Here is a 23,166-nt window from a genome sequence, read left to right as displayed (position 1 = left end):
ATTCGTTGGATTGTCTGTATAATTTGTCAAAAAAAATAGAGTGAGATAAAAAATTAAGATTGTCACACATCAAAAGCTCACCTAATTCGCACTGTTTAAACTGTGGGTTTTGAAACAGAACGGATATTCTCGCTGAGTTCAGGATTTTTTTTAAAGATATTTTAATTTAGTGTTTTGGGTTATGTTTTACGTTTGATTGATTATGTTCTAAATTTGTAGATGTTTAATTATATATTTTGGATAATATTTATTTTACTTTGCACAATATTAATTTTACTATTTTGTTTCAAAAAATTTGGTTTATAATTATATTTATTGTATATTTATAATTATAAAGAATTTAATATTTGTAAATTTAAAAATTATAATTTTTTTATGTTTTTAGAAATTATAAATAATTAAAATAGTTATGAAATTATATATATTATTTAATATTTAATAAAAAAAGAGATTTTGTGGACTTAACCCGCCAACGTGCTAGCTCATTGTTAAGCATAACAAAATGATATTTTAAGACCGCCTCATCAGAATGGGGCGGAACAAACTTTCTCACTTACCACCCCTATCTGAAATCATTATTTCGCTTAGTTGAAATGTTATTTTGATAATTGAATACTAACGCATAATAACATGGCTCTTCGTGCAAAGTTGGCATGAACCACGCAATTTTGTACTTGATGGAGGAGGCATATATGTAGCAACTAGGTGTGGCAAACAGGTCTAAACTCGTCGAGTCAGTCCGCGTAATTCGCCAAAAAAGGCGGGCCGGACTAGAAAATTGGGACCGCCAAACAGCAAAAGCCCACCTAACCCACACCGCTTAAACTGTGGGCTTTGGCGGGGCGGGACGGGACGGACTTCCTCGCCGGGCTTAGTTTTTTTTTTTGTAAGGGGTATTTTTGCAATTTTTTTTGCCAAAATCCAACTTCCTCCAACCCAATTTACAAGAGTATGAAGATGAAAATTGAGTGTGTTAGATTATGTTTATGTTGCTTTGGAGAAAATATTTATAATTATATTTTGGATTATGTTTATTTTGCATTGGAGATAATACTTATAATTATGTTTTGGATGAAAATTTGGTTTATAATTATGTTTATTATATATTTATAATTACAAACGATACCCACTATATTTTTCAGGTATTCTACATCCTTTATCATCTCTGTTATCACCACATATATATCGTGATTATTTAGAGTGATCACCTTAAGTTCGGGCCCGGGATTGGCTGTCTAGCAATCAGCTCAAAATGCAAAATATATTGACCCCGTGAAGCAATCTGAAGCAGCCTCTGATCATCTGATGCTGGGATAAATGAATGTGGATCATTCTTAGCCTTCAACCAACCTCTTAAATCTTCTTGTCTATAGGAGTGTATTGTTGCTACGACATATTTCACCTCGTGTGCTTCTATAGTGGTTGTGACCTTATAATTTAAGGTCAAGTCCCCTGGTCGTAATCCACTAACTTACCGGCAAGTGCACCGGGTCGTACCAAGTAATACCTCACGTGAGTAAGGGTCGATCCCACGAGGATTGATGGATTAAGCAACAATAGCGTTTGATAGGATTAGTTAGACAGACAGAAAATAGTGTTTGGAAGTTCAAAAGCATTAAACAGTAAATTTAGAATATTAAAGATAGACAAATAAATAAGTTGGGAATAAAATATTGAGAAGGTAGTTAAGGTTTCAGAGTTATCTATTTTCTGAATTGACTTTTTTTATTAACTATTTTAATCATGCAAGATTTAATTCATGGCAAACTATTTGTGACTAGACCCTAATTCCTTAGACCTTCCTAGTCTCCTCTAAAATTCATCAACTGCCAATTCCTTGGTCAATTAATTCCAATTAGAGGGTGATGATCAAATTCTAGTTTATATGCCACAAGAATTCTAATTATCTAAAAATAAAGGAATTATATGTCACGTGTCCCGTTAAATACAAACAATTAGAAATTCATGATAATATATTTTCAAGCTATTGTTCAAGTAAAGAGCTTTTCCAAGTTATACAACAACTCAAATAGAACATGAGTCATACTTACGTTCCACCCAAATTCATAAAATAAAGAACGAAAACAATTATTGAAATATAAATCAAAACATGAATTAAAATAGAAAAATAATATTATCAATCCATCCAATAGACAGAGCTCCTAACCTTAACAATGGAGGATTAGTTACTCATGAAATATGGAATGTAAATTTGTATGGAATAATGTTGTGGAATGTTGTTCTGGAACCACCCTCTTGGGATCCCTTTTATAACTAATCCTAATAATTTAAAAATCAAATTTCTAAAATTAAAATTAAAATAATATCTTTTCCTAAAATAAGATTTGAATTTAAATTCGAATTAATTAACAAGTCTTCAGCTGATGGGCGGGGACCACTTGATTTGTCCCTTCTGCAACTTCTAATCTGTGATTTCTGGGCTAAGAAATGGGTCAAAACAGCCCATAAATTGCCCCCAGCGTTTTCTGTCAATTCTGCAGATCGTTCATGTGACGCGTCCGCGTCGTCCACGCGTTCGCGTCATTTGTGCAGATTCCAGTCCACGCGTTCGCGTCAGGCACGCGATCGCGTCATTACGATTTCCTCCATTCCACGCAGTCGCGTGAGCCATGCGTCCGCGTCAGTATTCACTGGTCATCTCCTTGGTTTCTTCTCTTTCTCTGCAGAAACTTCATCAAATCCATCCGAATGCTACCTAAAATGAATAAAATTGCACAAAACTCAAAATAGCATCCATAGTGGCTAAAATATAATTAATTTTTAATTAAACTCAACAAGTTAGATGCAAATTCACTAGGAAAAGATAGGAAACTTTTCACTTGACACTTTCACGCCACAAGCACATGGTTAGGGACAGCTTGATTTAGCCGCTTAGGCCAAGATTTTATTCCTTTGGGCCCTCCTATCTATTAATGCTCAAAGTATTGGATCCTTTTTACCCTTGCCTTTTAGTTTAAAGGGTTATTGGCTTTTTCTGCTTACTCTTCTTTTTTTTCCGTAAGCTTTGTGTTTTTCATTGCTTTTTCTTGCTTCAAGAATCAATTTTATGATTTTTTAGATTATCAATAACATTTCTTTTTTTCATCATTCTTTCAAGATCTAACAATTTTAACATTAATAAAATTCACTATAAAAAATATGCACTGTTCATGTCATGCATTCAGAATCACAGAAAATACCATCACATCTAAGTGAATAAGACTACTATTAAAATTAACTCAATTTCTCATGCAATACATCACTTCTGTATTTTTTTATTTGAATTCAAGCTTAGTGAGTAATACATGAGACATCTTTTCAGAATTAAGGCAAGTAAGAGAAAACTAAACTAGTCCTAGGATTCTAACTAATAAAGGATCATGCAACAAACATAGCAAAATAGCAGAAAACCGGAACATAACATTGAAAAAGAGGGAGGAAAAAAATGAAAGGAACTCAACCACCTTAATTATCCTAGCAGTCGCATTATTCTTCAGGTTGTGCTCCTCCGTGAAGATGATTCGCCTCCCTTTTGGTGCTATAGGAATAAACAGAAAACTTCTAAGCGAAGCGTCAACACCAAACTTAAAGGTTTGCTTGTCCTCAAGCAAAGAAGAACTGAAAATAGAAAGAGATAAATTATTATGAAGAAAGAAAAAGAAGATGATAAAATAATAAGCGAGAATAGGGATTGGGAGAGAGAGAGAAAGAAAACTGGGCGGCGCAACCGACGCGTTCGCGTACGTCGCGCATTCCTCATAATGATGCGTTAGCGTCAGGCACGCGTCCGCGTGCCCTGGATTTTGTGCGATTCGCGCAAAGCTAGCCGCGCGCCCGCGTGACTTTCTGTTCGCATGGCTTGGGAGCCAAATTTTCATACGACGCGTTCGCGTCGTGCACGCGATTGCGTGGATGGCCATATGTACAACTGACGCGGATGCGTCGGTCACGCGTTCGCGTGGGCAATTTTGTGCTTTTAGCATACTTCCAGCCCCAAGCCAGCATAACTCTCTGTCCAGACACCTTTTACGTCGATTTTTCGGGTCACGCGTCCGTGTGGGTGACGCAGACGCGTGAAGTGCCAAAATCATGAGTGACGTGCATGCGTGGGGTACGCGTCCGCGTGGGCTTGTTCGTGCGAAAGGCTTCATGCTGACGCCACTCCCGCGCAACTCTCTGTCAATTATTATTATTATTTTTTTTTTACGCACACATGATTGACGCGTTCGCGTCAATGACGCTTGCGCGTCGTGTGCCCCCTTTTTTTTTTTGAAATATAGCTTGAAGTGTTCGGTTCCTGGAAGAACATAGCTGTATGATCAGAAAATTAGTAAGAACTCAATAAAAATAAAATAAAATAACTAAGAAAACGACTACTACAAAAAATAGCTAAGGATACGAAATTATCGGGTTGCCTCCCGACAAGCGCTTCTTTATCGTCACTAGCTTGACGGTCAGCTCCTCTAAGGAGGAGGATCATAGGGGCTTAGCTCTTCACCCTTACTTTGAACTTCTTTTCTGTGTCTCCATAACATAGCTCAATATGCTCCAGAGAGAGGATTCTAATTACTGTATAAACCCATGCTGGATTGCTGGTCATTACCACCTTCATTCCTGGGGAGAAACCTTCAGTGGGGATCTTTTTGTTTCTCCATCCTCTGGGTATTTTTTTTTTCTTTTTGGGGACCTCCTCCTTGGTGGATGATGCAGTTCCAACACCAAACTTAGGTTTGATGTCAGGCGGAATTTTATCGGTTGTCACCACAGGAGGTTTGAGTTGCAAATTCTGCTGTGCATCATCAGGGGGTTCTTGGTTCTTTGGATCAATAAGCTCAGCCTGCATGCACCTCTCTTCTTCACCTGTTGAATGTACATCTTTGAAGACATGAAAGACCAGTTGCTCATTATGCACTCTAAGCACTAATTCACCCACTTCTACATCAATCAGAGCTCTTCCAGTGGCTAAGAATGGTCTTCCTAGAATTATAGAGGCATTCTCATCCTCCCCTGTATCAAGAATCACAAAATCTGCTGGGAGGAAGAACTTACCCACTTTGACCAAGATATTCTCCACTAATCCGTATGCAGGCTTCATAGATTTGTCCGCCATCTGTAATGCTATCTAAGGTTGTGCCTCTTGGATCTGCAGCTTCTTCATCACAGACAAGGGCATTAAATTGATGCTTGCTCCCAGATCACATAACACTTTCTCAAAGGTTGTACTCCCGATGGTGCATGGAATTTGAAAGCTCCCTGGATCTGGCATCTTCTTTGGTAAGTTATTCTAAATGATGGCACTGCATTCTTTAGTTAGGACCACTGTCTCATCTCCCTTTAAAGGCTTCTTCTTTGACAACAGCTCCTTCATGAACTTGGCATAGAGGGGCATTTGTTCCAAAACCTCAGCAAAAGGAATATTGATTTGCAACTTTCTAAAGACTTCCAAGAACTTTGAAAACTGTTTGTCCTTGGTCTCCTTTTGAAGTCTCTGAGGATATGGCATTTTAGGCTTGTACTCAAGAGCCTTTGGCAATGTAGGATAAGTGTCAAGAGAGTCTGGGAATGGGTTGTCTGCACGCTTTGGAGGGGTGTGCTCCACTTCTCCCTTCTTCTCCTCTGGAGCTTTATTTTACTGTAAAGATATTAACGTAATTTTATACTATTATGATTTTCTTTTTTCTTATTTTTTTATCAAAATAAATTTTTTTTATTTATTTTTTCTTTATCCAAATAACACCTAAATAACTCCAGTTTTCTTTTTATTTTCTTTGCTCTCATTTTTTTTCTTTCTATTTACTTTTCTATATCCAAAAACAAAGTGTTAAGATTAATTTAGAGAAGACATATGACAAAGTTATCTGAAAGTTTCTGTACCACACTGTTTGCTACTTCAGGTTTTCTCTAAACATATTCCATCCTATTATAAACTGTGTTCGCTCTTATTCTCTATCTGTCTTGTGAAATGGTAGTAAGTTAGAAGTCTTTATGCCCACCAGAAACTTAGAAAGGAGTAATCATGTCTCTCTATCTCCTTGTTCTATGAATATAAAGACTAATTTGTTTAATTTCACATAAGATCTCTATTGGTGAATGAAAATCAGTGACTATTTCTAAGGTGGACTTCTAATGTCTCATTTAATATTTGCCGATGATTGACTGTTATTTTTTAAAGCAGAAAAAAACCAAGGTGAGATGGTCTTCAAAACCTCAAGTATAAAAGTTAGAGTAAAGTACCAACCTGGCCCCTGTCCATTTTCAAGAATGACAACGCGACCCCTCAAAATAAAATCGATCCAGTTCGGTCCCTGTCCTCGATTTCCGTCACACAAGGCGGTCCCCATGCGTTTTTCTCCGGTGAGACTTGACGAAAAACCCTGAGCTGGCTCGTTCAGTGCGTGACCTGTCATATGAGGCAGATGACGTGTTCAGTCAGTGCTGAGATGGAAAAATTGAGATGGACAAGGGCTAATTTGTCCTACCCACTCACCATATAAACGACGTCGTTTGAGTGGGAAGCAACGTTTCCATTGCTTTTGAAAAGGTGGGTTTCCATAAAACCCCTTCCCCCAACCTTGACATTTACAAGAAAACCCTAGGTCAAAAGCTTCTTCACTTCTCGAGACCATTGTGGACGCTGTGTTGGTGGAGGGAAGCACTGACGTTGCTGCTTACAGTGTTGACGACATCATAGTTCACGGCGGTTTGGTGGTGCTATTGACGGAGCTGGACGGAATCGTGTCAGGACGCTGCAGACAGTTCAGGTTAGTGATTTTTATATGAAGCATTTGTCCCTTGTGCGTTGTGTGGTCCCCCCAAATTGATTCTGCTTCTGACAAGGAACCATTGTTGTCTGCAACCCTTTGTGGTCCTAGTCATGGAAAAATTGAAATAACCCCCCTGAACTTTGTGCATTTTCGAAAAAATTAAATAATATAGTGGCGGTCATTCTTGTTTAAGCATGTTTATTATTAGGGAGATTTTATTAAAGCTTGAATAAACTGATTGCAGATGTCTGAGTATATGGTCATTCCTGTGTTCCACTATAGGGGGAGATTTGTCAGAAACTCTGAAGGTGATCTCTGCTACTTGGATGGTAAAGTGAAGAGATTCCCCCCTTAAACTTGGATTACGTACATTATTTTTGACTTGGTTGAATTATTTAAAGAATTGGGTTACCGGAAGTATAAACAGATGTTCTGGCTTGATATGGGAGAACCGAATATGGAAGCTGGACTCCATGTAATTAAAGGAGATGTAGAAATTAATCAGATGAGGGAGGGTAAGTTGAGGTACAGGGAAACTGATGAGCTATACATCTACTTTGAACACGATGTGGACATGCCTGATGTAGTTGAAGAAGATGTGGCTGAGGAGACTGTTGTGTTGGATTCATCATCATCATCGTCATCAACTGATGATGGATATGAGACAACAGAGGATGAGCCTTACAAGCCTCCTCCCCCTGGATTTGAGACAGATGACAGTGGTAGTGAAGAAGAAAACAAGAGGAAGAAAAGGGTTCCAAGGACCCCATGTGATGCTCCAAGGACGGAACCACCCAACATCAAGAGACCAGCTCATCGCTCCAAGATGAAGAGGAAGGTAGATCCTGTAGAACCTGAGATGCAGGCCACTAAAGCCAAGAAAATCTTTGAAGTGACGTGCAGCAAGTGTGGACAGCTTGGGCATTACTACAAGACCTGTAAGAATGACCCAAAGGATCCAAACTGGTAGCCAATGACAAAGAAGAAGAGAAGAGTTGGTAAGGGGAAGGGGCAGCAGATTATACCCTTTAACCCAAACCAGAACAGAGGACAGGTAATTAGGGTTCGATTTGGAACACCATATTAATTGTTAAGGGTTTAAGTGTCTCATTTAAAAATTGTGGGGGGTTTAGGTGTCTTATTTAAATATTGTGAGGGGTTTATGTGTCTCACTATTGGTTGTTTAAATGATTAGGATGTAGGACCTAATGTCAATCTAAACAGTTATACTGTACAACCTTCCCCACCTATGGATCCACTGGTAATATCTTTTAACCTACTCCTTATCCTTATTGTTGTTTAGATGACAGATTAGACTCTCTTTACACTAACATGTTTATACTATTGTGATAGACAAAGGCAAAGAAGAACAAGAAGAAACTTCCAAAGACAATGCATAAGAAGGGTAATTATGACCAACAAGAACAGGGAGAAGAAATTCCCCTTTCACAAAATGCACCCCAGGCAGATGAGGTATAGTCATTGGTCAATGTTATTTTAAGCTGTTTGTTTATTTTATACTCATTAAATTTTTGTTACAGGTTGCAAGAGAGGCTATGAACCTGAATCAACCACCCCCATAACCCTGCTCCACCCCCAACCTCAGTTATGCCCAGAGAAGAAAGCACCTTGTTGTTAGGCCCCCAACTGCTCCTATCTCGGCTCCACCTTCATTTGGACAACCTACTCCACCATCAGTTCAAGCAGCATCAGGTCTTAGACCATGTGTTCCAACCGGTTAGGCTGTGAACCCGAGGACAACAACTGCTAATGTTCCCTTTCAACAAAGTGCTCTTTCTGCTGAGACCATGGCTGCAGCAAGTTCTGGGACTGCAGCAAGGCTTTTTAAGTTCATTCCTACCCCTGGGTTTATACCTCCGAGGAAGACTTGATATCTGATATGTTGCTGTTAACATAGATGATAAGAATGACTCCTTTTGTTATTAGTTTAAGTGTCAGTGTTTACAAATCTAGAAAATATTTTGGAAGCTTTTAAGTGTTTGTATGCATGTTTAAGTCATTTTGAAACTCTACTAGACTGATGTGGAAGATGTTTAAGTCAGTTTGAAACTTGACAATTTTAAGAAACACTTTAGTTCAAGGCTACATGTTGGCCTTTTTTTTGTTGTTAGAGGGCTATAAGTTGTCCCTTTCTCATGCTGAACAAGGACATGATTGGTTGTTTTGTGTACATGTTTTATATAAGGCATCTTTTGGGTTTGTTTATCCAACATTTTTTAGTAAGAAATCTGTATGACTACATGCTGCCAGAATTTATCAAAGTAGTAACAGACCCTTTTTCTTGGATCAAATCATATTCTCATCTGAAACAACATACATAGTTCTAGAGTAATACAACTTACAATGTAAACAACATACACTTCTAAAAAATAAGACACACTTTGAACCTAGTATCACAGAAGGTTCCTGCTACTCATATGCCTTAAAAAAATTTGGAGATCACAATTACAATTACAAAAGCAATAACCAAAGCTTTAACACTAACGCCGCTAGAACCACTATTAGCATTACAATTTTTAGCTTCCAATTCTAATCCACTAACTCTAGCATCTAGTTCCCTTAGTTTTCCAGCATCAACACCAGCAGTATCAGGAATCTGACTTTGATCTCGCGTCCAACCCTCTATATCAGGAGAATTCCTGGGAAACTCTTCAAACGATGCAACATAATCATCCAACCATGTAAAAAATTTACAATGCAATTTTGTGCTCTATAGAATATACCCACAGCTCAAAAGATGTCACATCGAGTTAAAATCAACGAAACTTAAATTAAATTTCAGATTACCTTGAAGTGTGGACATCCAAAAAATAACCGGTTAGGGTTCAGCTCTGTTGAAGAGAGAAACAAAATAGCATGCGTCCCACACCGACATCGTGGAGCAATGAACTTCTTCTTCTTATTCGGTGCAACAACACTTCCTACAGATACACTTATAGGACTTCTGCCTTCATCTTTAAAAACTTCTCTTCCACTCCCACCAATAGAACTCGACGGTGGTTCGTTGCTGCTGCTCATGGCTCTGTTAGGGTTTTCTTCTAAATGTGAAGGCTAGGGGAAGGGGTTTCATGGAAACCCACCTTTTCAAAAGCAACTGAAACTTTGCTTCCCACTCAAACGACGTCGTTTATATGGTGACTGGGTAGGACAAATTAGCCCCTGTCCATCTCAACACTGACTGAACACATCATCCACCTCATATGACAGGTCACGCACCGAACGAGCCAGCTCAGCGTTTTTCGTCATGTCTCGGCGGAGAAAAACGCATGGGGACCGCCTTGTGTGACGAAAATCGGGGACAGAAACCGAACTGGATCGATTTTATTTTGAGGGGTCGCGTTGTTATTCTTGAAAATGGACAGGGGTCGGGTTGATACTTCACTCTAAAAGTTAATTTCAACAAATCAAAAGCTCTTTATTTTAATAGTATCTCTTCGATCAAGAGTAAAGAGTGTCTGGCTAATTTATTTTGCTTAGAATATACGTGAATATCTAGACTAAATATTTAGTATTCATTTTATTCAAAGCAAATAAATAAGTTGTTTACTAAATACAAAAGTTTTTGGTCATTTATAAAAAATATAATATTTATTAACTATTTTTATCGCATTTAAATCATTCAAGATAGTCACCAAAAAAAAAAAATCATTCAAGATAATATCTGTTAAAAATCTTTTTGTAACATAATTTTAAGAAAAATCTATTGGGATGAAATGTGTATTTATTTATTTTTTTTCAAATTTCAAATCGACTTTTCCCGCTCAGCTATTATCAACGTTTTCATATCTCTCGTACAAATTTTATTTAAAAGAGAATTCATTAAAAAATAGCCACAACCAAACGGGAACTTAAAGGAAGTAGAAACTGCGATCTGGTGCTTAACGCCTCCGCCACCTCTCTGGTGCTTGTGCTTCTGCTCCGCCGTCGCCTCCTCTCGACCCTTGCCCTCCTCTGCTTCTGCTCCACTAGCTCTGCTCTCTTCCTTCTCTTCCCTCAACGGTCAGCAACGTTTTCAAATTTTTTCCTTTCTGTTCATCCACGCTCTGCTGAAACTCGGTTCGGCGAAATTCAAATTCAACAATGACCGTCGAGAACTACCACGTCATCGAGCTCGTCGGCGAGGGTTCCTTCGGGAAAGTCTATAAAGGGAGGCGCAAACATTCCGGTCAGGTATTCTCTCTTCCCATTTCTCTTCTTCATCTCACAGAAAAAGAAGGTTTCCCTCTTCTTTTCATCTCTAATTCTCCGGTTGGTTTCTTGGTGAACTAGACTGTTGCGATGAAGTTCATAATGAAGCACGGTAAAACCGAAAATGATATCCACAACCTCAGGCAAGAAATCGAGGTAATTTGTACCCTAATTTCTACTCATGTTGAAGGTATTCAAGTTTCGGCAGTAATTTGAGGTTGGATGCAACTAGGCTTTATGGTTCTTCGTTATTTGAATTTTTTTTGATTCACTGTATAGTACGATGAATATCGAAAGTAATTGGATCAAAGAGAATTTGGAGTGTGATTGCGTGGACAACTTTTTTTTTCTTTTATCCCCTTTAAAATATATCCTTCTAATATATTCGTTAAAACAAATTTTGCTATTGTTTGAATGTAAGAATTCTTAAGAATAAAACATTTATTATTTTAACTAGCTTCACATATATTCTTATTACTTTACTATTATATATATTTAATTGTTAAAAATATAGTTCCTATTAATATGTTAATTTACTATTTACTTATATATTATGCCAGAAAGAGTGAACTTATGCAGCAAGCATGTTGAATGAGAGTAGAGAAGCTATTCATTACTGTTGTTCCATCCACTCTGATAAATAAAAGATAAAATAATTTCACATATTGGGATGGCATTAATCATGTCAAATGTTATGTGTTTTTCCATGAGAGAAAGTATAAAATGTTTAAATCTAACTTCTCATTTTAATATTCCAAAGATGTTATCCTGTCAATGTCTCTTTCCTCTTTTTTGGTATCCAAAGACTGGCAAGCATCCTCATAAGCTCTTGTTCCTGTTTTGTCTACTGCCAGTTTTGTTTATTTTGCAATTCGGTATAACGACACTCTTTAAAAGCTAAAAGGCCAACTAGAGCAAAACTCTGATTTCCTCAAAGCTAAAAAGAAGTCCTAGTGGCATTATCCAAACAAGCCATAAATGTAAAATGTGATGCATGTGTTGCATGCATGAATCTGATAGCAGTTAATATCAGTTTCTGCTCAATGATTATGTAGACTCAGTTGAGTAATGTATATACTGTGCATTTCATTTGAAAGTCCACAAGAGTTTTGTGTTGTCACAGAATTTGCTCAAGTAAGCATCTGTATTTTCTCTCATGTTTGCAGTTCAATGTTTAACTAGCGCTGGACCTGAAGTATTATTATATCTTTTAATGTTATCCTTTCAAAAATGACGACGCTTGAAATCTTGAATAATGGAACCAGCCAATATGATTGATTAGAAAATTGTCATTCTGATTATGTTTTTTTATACTACAGGGAGAGCTATTTGAGATTCTTGAGGATGATAAGTGCCTTCCTGAAGAACAAGTTCAAGCAATTGCAAAACAACTGGTATTTTCTGTATATTTATTTTTTTTATTTCTTTCTTTCTTGCTTGCTTTCCTTATTTTTATTGATTTCCGGATGAAGAGTTTTGGTTCACAAGACCAATAACCGCATTACGTTTTTTGGTTGGATTATGCAGGTAAAAGCGTTACATTATTTGCATTCCAACCGAATCATCCATCGTGATATGAAGCCGCAGAATATTCTCATTGGTGCTGGATCTGTTGTCAAGGTTGGTTTGACTGATTGTATGTTTGTTCCTGTGATGAAACACAAGTCAGAATTTAATCATGATCTTCATCTTGCCTGTTACAGCAGAATTTGCGCAGTATTAAATGGAATTTTTCATCTTTCTGATAAGTACAAAACTGCAACATACACTGTTTATAGACTGCATATATTTGGTAACCTTCAAGTAGCCACCTTCTTGTTTTAGCCATTTTCAACTTTTACATGAAGTTTAACATGTAAAACTTAAAACACCCCTAAGTTCAGGTTATTGAAAACATGTTAGATTCTGTTTTATTTAATGTCTCATAATCCTGTAAGTGGTCTAATTTTAGTCTTAGAAGTTCTCTCTCTTAAGGCAGCTGGGGTGGGGGTGGGTCGGTTGATGTGATCTAAAATGAACTTATATATGAAAATTGAAAATGGTTGAAACAGAGGGAGTTGCTTAGAATTTAACCTATTTGTTATTCTGACCTTCTGATGTTATGGCTTCATTTTCTATAATTAAGTACAGTTGGCTCAAACCTAATTTGTCTTTTTCTCATGAATCTGTGATAGCTATGCGATTTTGGTTTTGCACGAGCAATGTCCACAAATACAGTTGTCTTGCGATCCATAAAAGGTTTGGTTTATGAGAGCTGATTATGTTGTTAAATAGCTGTTTGTTCTAGAAAGTGATTGCAGTACTATCTACATGTTTTTTTTAACAGTTTTAGTGTTACAGGAACTCCTCTATACATGGCTCCAGAGCTTGTACGGGAACAACCTTACACCCACACTGTTGATTTATGGTCTCTCGGTGTTATATTGTAAGTTAAAGATCTGGTGCAAACAATAGACTTCATATTTAATTATTCTTTACTTTGTGTAGATTTTTTGCTACATTTGAATCTGAGTATCTGACATAATATTTGATATTAGGTTAGATATCTCTGCATGATTTAAGTTGGTCATTTTTATTTTGTAAGATATAATCACAGGAAATTAAATCCACAATCCTTAAAAGTTAAAACAGAGAAAAAGGTTGCCATGCATTTGTCCATGTTATTCTTTTATCTTTTGCCATTCTTTTGCTAGCCCAGTTGATTACCTATTTGTTAGAAAATACTCATCAAAATAGCCAATGGATTCACCAAAATTACTCATTTTAAGTAGTCAGTTCTCTTCTTGTTCGTTTGAGCAAGAGGGATATTTTGTATTATCTTTTTTGTCCTTTCTAGTTGTCATATGTTTCTATTTTTCTAATTTCTAATTTTGAAGAAATTTCTAGCTTCAATCTAGCAATTCTTGTTCAGTTTTACTTTCCCTTTTTCAAAGTGTGACATTTCTCTTTGAGCTTTTTTAAGTCTCTTTTCAGCATGTAAAAAGGTGGGTTATGATAACCTGTATTGTTGAGCAGCAATTTCCAATCCTTATCGTTCTATTCACCTTAAGCTGAAGCCAGTATTTTGTGTGTCTAACAGATATGAGTTGTATGTTGGCCAACCTCCTTTTTACACAAATTCTGTGTATGCTCTCATCAGACACATTGTCAAGGTACATTTCTCTAATACTTTAAATTTGTTATGCAATTTCTTGTATGCTGTATTAAATGTGGATTAATTGCTCATTCAATAATCCAGGATCCAGTTAAATATCCAGAGAGCATGAGTCCCAGTTTCAAAAGCTTTTTGAAGGGCCTGCTAAACAAGGTAGCTAACTTGTGAATATTCCTCATCCACTGTATATATATATACATACATAAAATAACATACAAATTCTTTGATTTCTAATATTATTCTGAGCAGGCACCTGAAAGTCGTTTAACTTGGCCTGCACTTCTTGAACACCCATTTGTTAAAGAGACTTCTGATGAACTTGAAGACAGGGTACCTAATTCATCTTTATTTCAGTGGTATTTCCATAGTGGGCAAGTTGTTCCTTGTTAATTTAGTAAAATATTCACTGAACTTGTCTTAGGCATTGTGTGAGATTACCGGCTCACCTGGGGACTGTGATGCTGCAAGGAGGACCATTCAAAATTCAACAGGTCAAGCTTCTAATTAAACTGTTAGTTGATTGTGGACACTTTACTAATTAGTGCACAAGAAATGGTTTTTCAACTGAGTTCACAAATAAATTAGATTTTGGTATATAGGTGTTGGATGTTTTAATTTAAATGTCATACATCAATATTTCACTTGCTAAAACTGAAATCCACTCTTAATTACAATTTACATAAGAAACCGCATATTTTTTCGAGTCAAAATTATATGTTAAAATAATGTAATATAAACTGGTAGTGTGTATTACCAAAGTATCTACTACATTAGCCTTCACTTATTTTTCCCTTTATTTAATTATCTATTTATTTTGCTTCCTTATTAGTTTAATTTGTCACAGGTTGTAACTATCCCAAGTCTGGTTTGTTGGAGCATAATTCTTCTCCACTTGAGAATAAAGCTCTGTTAAAGAGCCCTAAACCAGACAAGGAGAATTCATTAGTTCCTGATGAGTCCCCTGGAATCTCAAATCAATCTGCTATAATAGAGTCAGGTAATTTTTTGATTTCATACACTGTTTATTCTATGAAACTATTTCTTTGCCTCTTGTGACTACCATTGTTTTGTAATCTTTCACAAACTCAGGTTTAATTTTACTTTGAAATTCCTTTTGGTTGAGATGCCTTTTTTTGTGTGTGTAAATCATATTGATTTACCACAGAATTAGCTGATTAGGTGATATTATACATAATAAAATTGGGATAATGCTCATTGTTAATGGACGATCAGATGATAACTTATGATCATATGTGGAAAAGACCTACATTTGTTTGGGCAAAGAAGATAAATTAATGGGAGAGTAGCCTAAAAGTTAAAGTTTAGGAAGATGTAGGAACTCTAAAGATATAATCAAATCATTTGTTTGTGAACACAAATAAAAAGGTTTAATTACTCTTCAACACCAAAAAATGTGTTAAAGTGCTACTTCTATACACTGTAACAAAAACATCACAGTATATATTGAAAATTTTGAATGCACTTGATCTATTCCTATAGTGTAAGAGTTTGGTACCACAAATATTATGTTTAGGCAATAACAGCAGAATAATAAGAGTATAAGAAAGGAAATATAGAATTATGGAAGAGAGAGTAGAAGGAAGAATAGAAGAGAGAGTAGATAAATTCTAGTAGAAAGTTATTATTAGAAAACTAAAACAGTTAAGCTTTCAATACATTTATTATTCACGTTCTTTTGAATTTATCCAGTATGAGTAACTTAAAATTTTAATATTTGATACTCGAGGCCAATTTGGAAATAACAAATAGCACAACCACTACAGATAACAGCTTTTCAGATAAAAATACTTAAGTATAAGCTTCTACCTTTTTGATAAAACACAGCTTCAGCGTACAAGAGTACCCTAACAGGAATTTATTTTTATTACATCCTTTTATTTTTATTTTTATTCTTTTTAAAAATTTGAGGCATACAGCTTTTCTCCATCTATTATGCATTTTGTTCATATAATTGTGGTTTCGTATGCCCCCATATCATGTCAGGAGGGGTAACATGTATGCATTATTGTCATGGAGCGGGTTGAATGCCACATATGCTGGAAAGTGAAATGGACTTTGCCAGACTTTGAGAGGAGATCATCCTGGCATATTACCCTAAGGCCTAGGTGGTTAATTAGACTGAGAACTTATAGATACATATATCTGTTGCCATTACTGATTCTATCCTGATTGGAAAAGCCTTCTTTCTACAAGTTCTTGACTGTGATCATGTGCAACTTATTGCAAATATAGATGACTCATTAATGAGAGAATAACTTGTGAATAAATACCAGTCAGCTGCCCTAGTGGTAGATCATCCTTGTTGCATCTTTTTTCCGACTGTAGGCAACCATATACCCGCTTTATGCTTTTAAGAATTTTCTTACTCTTTATGCGGACATCTTTAGACAATGAATTCAAATTACAGTTTGTTCTATGTTTTTGGGGAAATGGATTGTCCACTATGAATGTAGAAATTGATATTTTTGATTTTGTGTTGACACCTCTAATCTGTGATTGAGAATATGTACTTTTGTGTAGGTTGCCAAAGATTGGATCAACTTGAAAATAACTCTCGAACAGTCAAAGGTGCAAAAATAATTGGTCAAGATAGTGAAGCTTTGGGGCATATTCTTCTACCACTTAAAAAGTGGTCAAATGGATCTCAAAATATTTGCAGGTAAATACACATTGCATGTTTACAGCTACTATGCATTTCATGAATCATCATGAGTCTTATTAAATACTGATTTGGCTTTAATGTCTGGAATAATTTGTTAAACTGAAATGTGGATCCATATCTGTGAAATGTCATGGTATATAGAAATGTGATGGATATAGTCCTATCTCTTGGTTTTCAACTTTTGCATACATATTCCATCTTGAAATCTAACTTATTGTTTTGAATTATAGTGATCAAGTACTCATTGAGGCAAACCAATCACTAAGGATTGTTTCAAATCTTGTTGCGGCTGGTGTGCTAAGTCTTAGTGGGAAAATGGATGAACTTATAACTGAAATTCTTCTATTCATTGGGTCTGTTCTAAGCGTGAAATCCTCTGAACTTGTAGACTTGATAGCAAAGGTATGCATTGAAGCACTTTATCTATCCATTTCTTTCACAATTATGACTGTTTCCTTTATATCTTACAAACTATTTAAAAAACTCCTTGGATCACCACAAATGGTTGTTTGACATGGTTGTTCGAGTCAACTCATGAGCCAACAAAATGAGCTTACTCAAGGTCAGGCTAGGCTCATTTAATATATAAGCTCAAATCCAGACTCAAGCTTGGCTCACAAGCTCATGAGTTCAGCTTATTGAACTGTTAATAAGTCGAGCTCGAGCAAGTTCACGAGTCGGATTGACTCGCTTCCAGCCCTATGTGTGAGTGATTTTCATTTGGAACAATTAGTTATTACTTATTGGGCCAACTTAGTTGGACTTGTAAGGGAGTATCTGTTTCCTACTCTATTTAGTACAGAAGTATCATGGGCACTTACCAAGAATATTAGTTGCCGTCCACAAATGTTCCCATTTAATTGGTGTTAGAATTTTTGTTTGTTACGTGTTTGAAGCTTTGTAAGTACATTAAACATGAAGTTCCTTTATTATTAATTCACCGTTGTTTGGTGCATGGTTTGATGTTAATCTGTTTTCTTCACTTAAGTTGCTAGTTAAACTACAAATGTCTTACATTTTGCAGGGTTTCTCCATCACAAAAGTTTTGCTAGAAAACTATGGGGCTTGCACTTCAAGTTCTTACTTCAGGCACTGGGTTGCAATTGTTGAAATTTATTCTCAGGTAGTCTGGTTGTACCAGTTCTATGTAGTAAATTCACATTAGATTTTAATCTTCTTTCCAAAGTTTAAATTGTGGGCTTCAGGTCAGGGAGAACTAAGATATCCTTAATTAATGAATAACGTGAAGCTGATATTGATTTGATGTACTGTTCCGTGACTGAATAGACAAAATATTAGCCCTGATTTTATGTTGATTTGAAACTCCTAATCCTCATTACATGATTCAACCCAAAAGAAGAAAAAAGGGTAAACTTTAATGGCAATTTGCAATCTATGCTATAATATAATATCTTTGCCTTGAGTGACACTCTCAATTCATTTTGTTTTATGATCAAAGTTTCTGGTTTTCTTTTAAATGTTTCACTATATGGGATGCTGAGGAATGTGTATTACTTTGCATCATTTGCTTTTTCCTTTATTTTCTCTCATTTTTTCATTAGTTTTGGTTTAGAAGGATTCCTTGTATTTCCCACCTGTAATTTTATGTACCTAAACAATTCGTAAAATTAAAGAAGGCAACAAATAGAATTAGATATATGGAAACTTATACGGTGCAGTAGGATACTGTGGGATATTTTTATTTTTATGGTATTCTAATACACAGCTAACCACTTAACCTCACCTAACTGGAGTATTTTATGTATGTTTCCTCATTCAATGCTAATGACCTAAATTGGAATAAAAGAAGAAAATGGAATTAAGCTAGATGGAAAGATCCTGTAATGGTCTGTTCTTTCCCTTCTTACTATAATGTCAGTGATTAATATATTTTGCAGATTGTAACTTCAAGCAGTGAAGCATCTGGAAGGGTACTGTCTGAGTCTAGTGCGTGCATTACAGTCATGCTATCTAGAGTTGTTAAGGTGCTTAGATCATCTCAAATTTTGGATCCAGATACACATAATGAAACTGTTGGTAGAGTCTTAGAACATGCTAAAACATCTGGTCTAGTAGACAATTTGTGTCTGTGCTTAGCCACTTCAGGTTCGAGTCTCATCTCAGGCTCTTCGAATATGCTACGGGCTGCTACTGAAGCATGCAGGGCTGTCTGGTCTTTTATTAATGCACTGGATATATACTTTATGAAAAAGAGTTCCCCTTTGTTTCCCATAAACGCTTTGTGGAATCATTCGTTGAATAGGAAGCAAATTATGGATCATGGGCGAAGTCCCTTGGCTGTTACAGATACCGCCCAAATTGTTGATGCAGTAACGAGAGCATACTTGAGATCTAAAGCTGTACAAGTTGCTGTTTACTATTGTTTTCACCAGCGTATTGAGTTTGCCATGAATTGTAGTCTCCAGGTACTTTGTGCATGTTCTGATAGAACTTATTTGCAAATGGCAATTGTAGATAATAGGTCAACAGTAATTAATTTTTGTATTGCTTTTTTTCTCAGCTTTTGTCAAGGTGCTGCATACACAGCGGTACTGTTGCAGCTCTCCTTTGTGGTCTACCTACTACCCTTCCGGTGACTACTCTTGTTAGTGGTGGTGGTGATGGTACTATTATTTCAGAGATATTCTCTGTTTTGTCATTATGTATTAACTCTGCTAACAAAGATGCACAGAGTGGGGAACCGAATAATATTCAGTGCAAATTATCATATCCCTCTGCTTTGGTTCGTCATTCATGTCTCACTCTTGCAATAATTGCACAATGCTTAAAGTCAACTGGACGAAATTCAGCAATTTTTATGCTGACTACCTCACATAAGAAGCAGTTTGCTAGACTATCATGTCTAGCCCATCATATGTCTTCAGATGACAAGGCAAAAGCTTCTCAAACTGCATCAGCATTTTTGGCTCTGGCGTCCATTTTATTTCTTGAATCTGGGGCTTCAGTTGAGTCTCAAATAGCTGACATTGCTATGCCTTTAATCCCTCGAACTTTTGCTCTGTGTGACCATCTTAAAATTTCTTCTTGCAAAAAGAATGACAATGAATTGGATCCTGACTACCTAAGTGGGAAGCTTTCATATTGGCAAGGGGTAAGAGATGGATTTGTTGGTCTATTAGATTCCAGACTGAAATGGGGAGGACCATTAGCTGTTCAGCAGTTTTGTGCAAGTGGTATCCCTCTTCTTCTTATTGGCTTATTAGGCAATGATGTTTTAAATGAGGCACATGGAAATGAGTGCCTGAATGATAGAGTTGGATTATCTCCAGTTGGGGTTGTATGGACTATTTCTTCGATCTCTCACTGTCTTTCAGGCAGTGCTTTGACTTTTCGCCATATTTTAATTAGAACTGAACACATTAAGCTCATCACCAGCTTGATATGTGATGTTCATATTAAGTTAGTAAAAGGCTGGATTGGACCTGGTGGAGGACGAGCAGGAGTAAGAGAACTAATAAATGCAGTAGTAGATCTCTTAGCATTTCCTTTTGTTGTGCTGCAAAATGCCCCTGGCCTGCCATCATCAGCCACTGCTTCTGTGAACAGTGGGTTTCTACTCAACATTGGTTCACCTGGTCAGAGAGTCTGCTTGGAGGACAAGGATATGGTTAAGGCCATACAAGAAGACATGAACAAATACATTAAGATCCTTGTGGATGTAAATTTATCTTAATACTTTAACTCATAAGCTGAATTTCTTTTAGTGACTGTTTGAAGTAATAGATATTCATTTCTAGTCAAATGCTTGGAAAATATTAACTGCTTTTAAATTTTCAGGTGGGTGTGCCTGTTATTATCCTTCGATGCCTAGATCATATGGAGTTGGCTGACTTGGGCAGACCTGTTGCCTTCCTTGCCAAAATGGTATTCCACCGGCCTTTAGCAATTCAACTTGTGAGTAAAGGACTTTTGGAACCAAACAGGATGAGAAGGTTATTTGATTGTTCAGGCCCAAAAGAAGTTACACTGGACACACTAATGATAGTTTCTGATCTTGCTCGCATGGACAAGGTTAGTTTTTGTTCCTTATAAGTTCTTTTATCAACTACAAAATGCCAAGTCTGGTCCCTTGTGCCTTGTTTTTATTTGGTTTATTGTATGGCAAAGTATATGTAGTTAAGTACAGAAAAAGTGAAAGATATAGATATATGATTGCATGCTATTGAATTTGTAAGGAAACTATGAGAAGTTTTATTTTTGTTGCCTCTAATTTGTCGTTCTCAATTGTAATCAGGATATATTTCTTAAGTATTTTTTTGTTATCCAAAATTTGGTTTAGTGTGAGAGGCTACTTGGGTTTCGCTATACTTTTGAAGAAAGACTTTTTGTTCTCCCTATTCAATGTCTCAGGTTATGCTTTTTATTTTTGATGTGTATAGTCTATTCATCTCTCTTTGCTTAATTGCTTTAGGATGTCCCTCGTTGATACTTCACAAATTTATTATTGCTTTCTCTTTGTGGTGTCCAGCGATTCTATGAGTGTATCCAAGGTGCTTCTATTTTGGAGTTCTTAAAAGATTTTCTTTCACATGAAGATCCCAATTTCCGTGCCAAAGCTTGTTGTGCTCTTGGAAATATGTGTCGTCATAGCGCCTATTTTTACAGTTCATTTGTAAGTATCATGAATAATAAGTAATATAGTATTGGTTTTTCTGTAGTCATAATGGACACACAAGAAAAACTTGTTTCTATCCAAACAGAGAAAGTAATATTATTCTGTTTGATCAACACAAATTTCAGAATTTGTTATCATAAGAATAGTACTTTTCCAGATAATATATTGAATTGGAATTTCTAGGCAAGGCACCAAATTGTTGGCCTCCTGATCGATAGGTGCTCTGATCCTGACAAAAGGACACGAAAGTTTGCTTGCTTTGCAGTAAGTTTTTATCAATATCTCCAGCAGTTATAATGCTCATGTTTTTAGCATTTATTTTATTTGAGGTGAAGTATTTTGACTTACAATAATCTTGTGCTACATAAATAAAATTTACAATATAAGTAGACGTAGATCTGTGGTATGTGCCAACCAATCGTAGATTGTGTTAAGCTGATTGTAGATCGTGGTAATAATGTGAAGTCTATTTTAGTTAAGCCATTTGTAGAATGTGGATTATGTTGATGTTAATAGATGATTATTTTTGTTAAAGTTACATAATATCTTAATTGTGTTTGTAATTTAACATATTTTGTTTTAAAATAATTAAATCTTAAATGTTTAAAATAGGTTTTAACATTATTCATATAATTCATAAAATTAATGAATATAATAAATTTGCACAAATTTATCAAAACTTTGGAATCATATGACTTAAAGCAATAGCCAATATGAATTTGTTAATAATGATCACTTGCAAAAAACAAAAATCTAAATTTTCTAAACTAAGAGTTTGAACATTTATAAAAGATAATACTTTTATATCTTCTTCCCATTCGAGGCGTTAATGGTTGACACTCCTAAGAAATCAATGATTTTTTGCCATAAAAGAGTATATTTTTTGTTTGAATTTATCTTTACCTATTTCCATTTCAGATATTTAATAGTTCCTGTCAATAAAATCAATTTGAAACAGTTGTTCGTGGCATAAAATTATACTTGTTTTTAGAGCAGATTTCAAATCTTTCCATGTTTCTTACCAAAATTTGGTGCACAATTTTTTTTTTTTTTAACATTCCTTTTGATTTGCTTTCTGCAACCTGAAAACAGATTGGAAATGCGGCTTACCACGATGATACATTGTATGAAGAGCTGAGAAGATCTATTCCTCAGTTGGCTAATGTACTGCAGATGGCAGAGGACGACAAGACTAAGGTAAATGCAGCAGGTGCACTCAGCAATTTGGTTCGACACTCTGACAAGCTTTGTGAAGAAATAGTGTCCAAAGGAGCGATTCAGGTGAAGTTCTTGCTGCAGTTTATTACTGTTTCTAAATTTTTGTGATATGAATTAAGGAGCGATTCATCTTTGGCTTAATTCATAAAACCTGGAAATGCACCACAGAAAATAAAGTAGTTTTCTCTTTTTGGGGCTTGAGAAAATAAACTCTGTGTGTGTATATTTTTTGTAAACAATGGTATAAAAAACTCCAATAAGATGCATTTGCAAATTCCAATTTTTAATTCCATTTCTGGCATCTAGAATTGAGCATGGAATTCTGAATTTCAATTCCTATCCCATGCGCCATTTCTTTCAAAAAAAAGTATTAAGAAATGAGTTTTATTGGTCTGCATTCAAGTGCTACTATGTCTACTATTTTCATTAAAATGATTAGCATCTTGATGCATTTATCATTCATAATTTTATGTGTAAAATGTCTCATACGGTTTTTAATCTG

At 35.9% G+C, this 23,166-nt stretch overlaps 1 protein-coding gene across 1 annotated transcript; it reads left to right on the top strand.

The window, feature by feature from the left end:
- Positions 11,055–22,975, top strand: LOC107638287 (serine/threonine-protein kinase TIO). Its single transcript, XM_021120380.1, has 21 exons — positions 11,055–11,131; positions 11,399–11,406; positions 12,033–12,107; positions 12,293–12,367; positions 12,501–12,593; positions 13,148–13,211; positions 13,314–13,398; positions 14,053–14,125; positions 14,212–14,280; positions 14,377–14,457; positions 14,549–14,618; positions 14,972–15,124; positions 16,669–16,807; positions 17,041–17,212; positions 17,835–17,933; positions 18,709–19,236; positions 19,332–20,489; positions 20,609–20,842; positions 21,300–21,443; positions 21,630–21,710; positions 22,539–22,975. Exons 3-21 carry the CDS (start codon positions 12,042–12,044, stop codon positions 22,770–22,772), a joined length of 3,618 nt encoding a protein of 1,205 aa, XP_020976039.1. The 5' UTR covers positions 11,055–11,131; positions 11,399–11,406; positions 12,033–12,041; the 3' UTR covers positions 22,773–22,975.

Source organism: Arachis ipaensis, chromosome B04, assembly GCF_000816755.2.
Source record: "Arachis ipaensis cultivar K30076 chromosome B04, Araip1.1, whole genome shotgun sequence".
In the NCBI taxonomy this organism is placed as follows: Eukaryota; Viridiplantae; Streptophyta; class Magnoliopsida; order Fabales; family Fabaceae; genus Arachis; species Arachis ipaensis.
The sequence above is the reverse complement of the archived record's forward strand: the minus strand, read 5'-3'. Positions and strand labels throughout refer to the sequence as shown.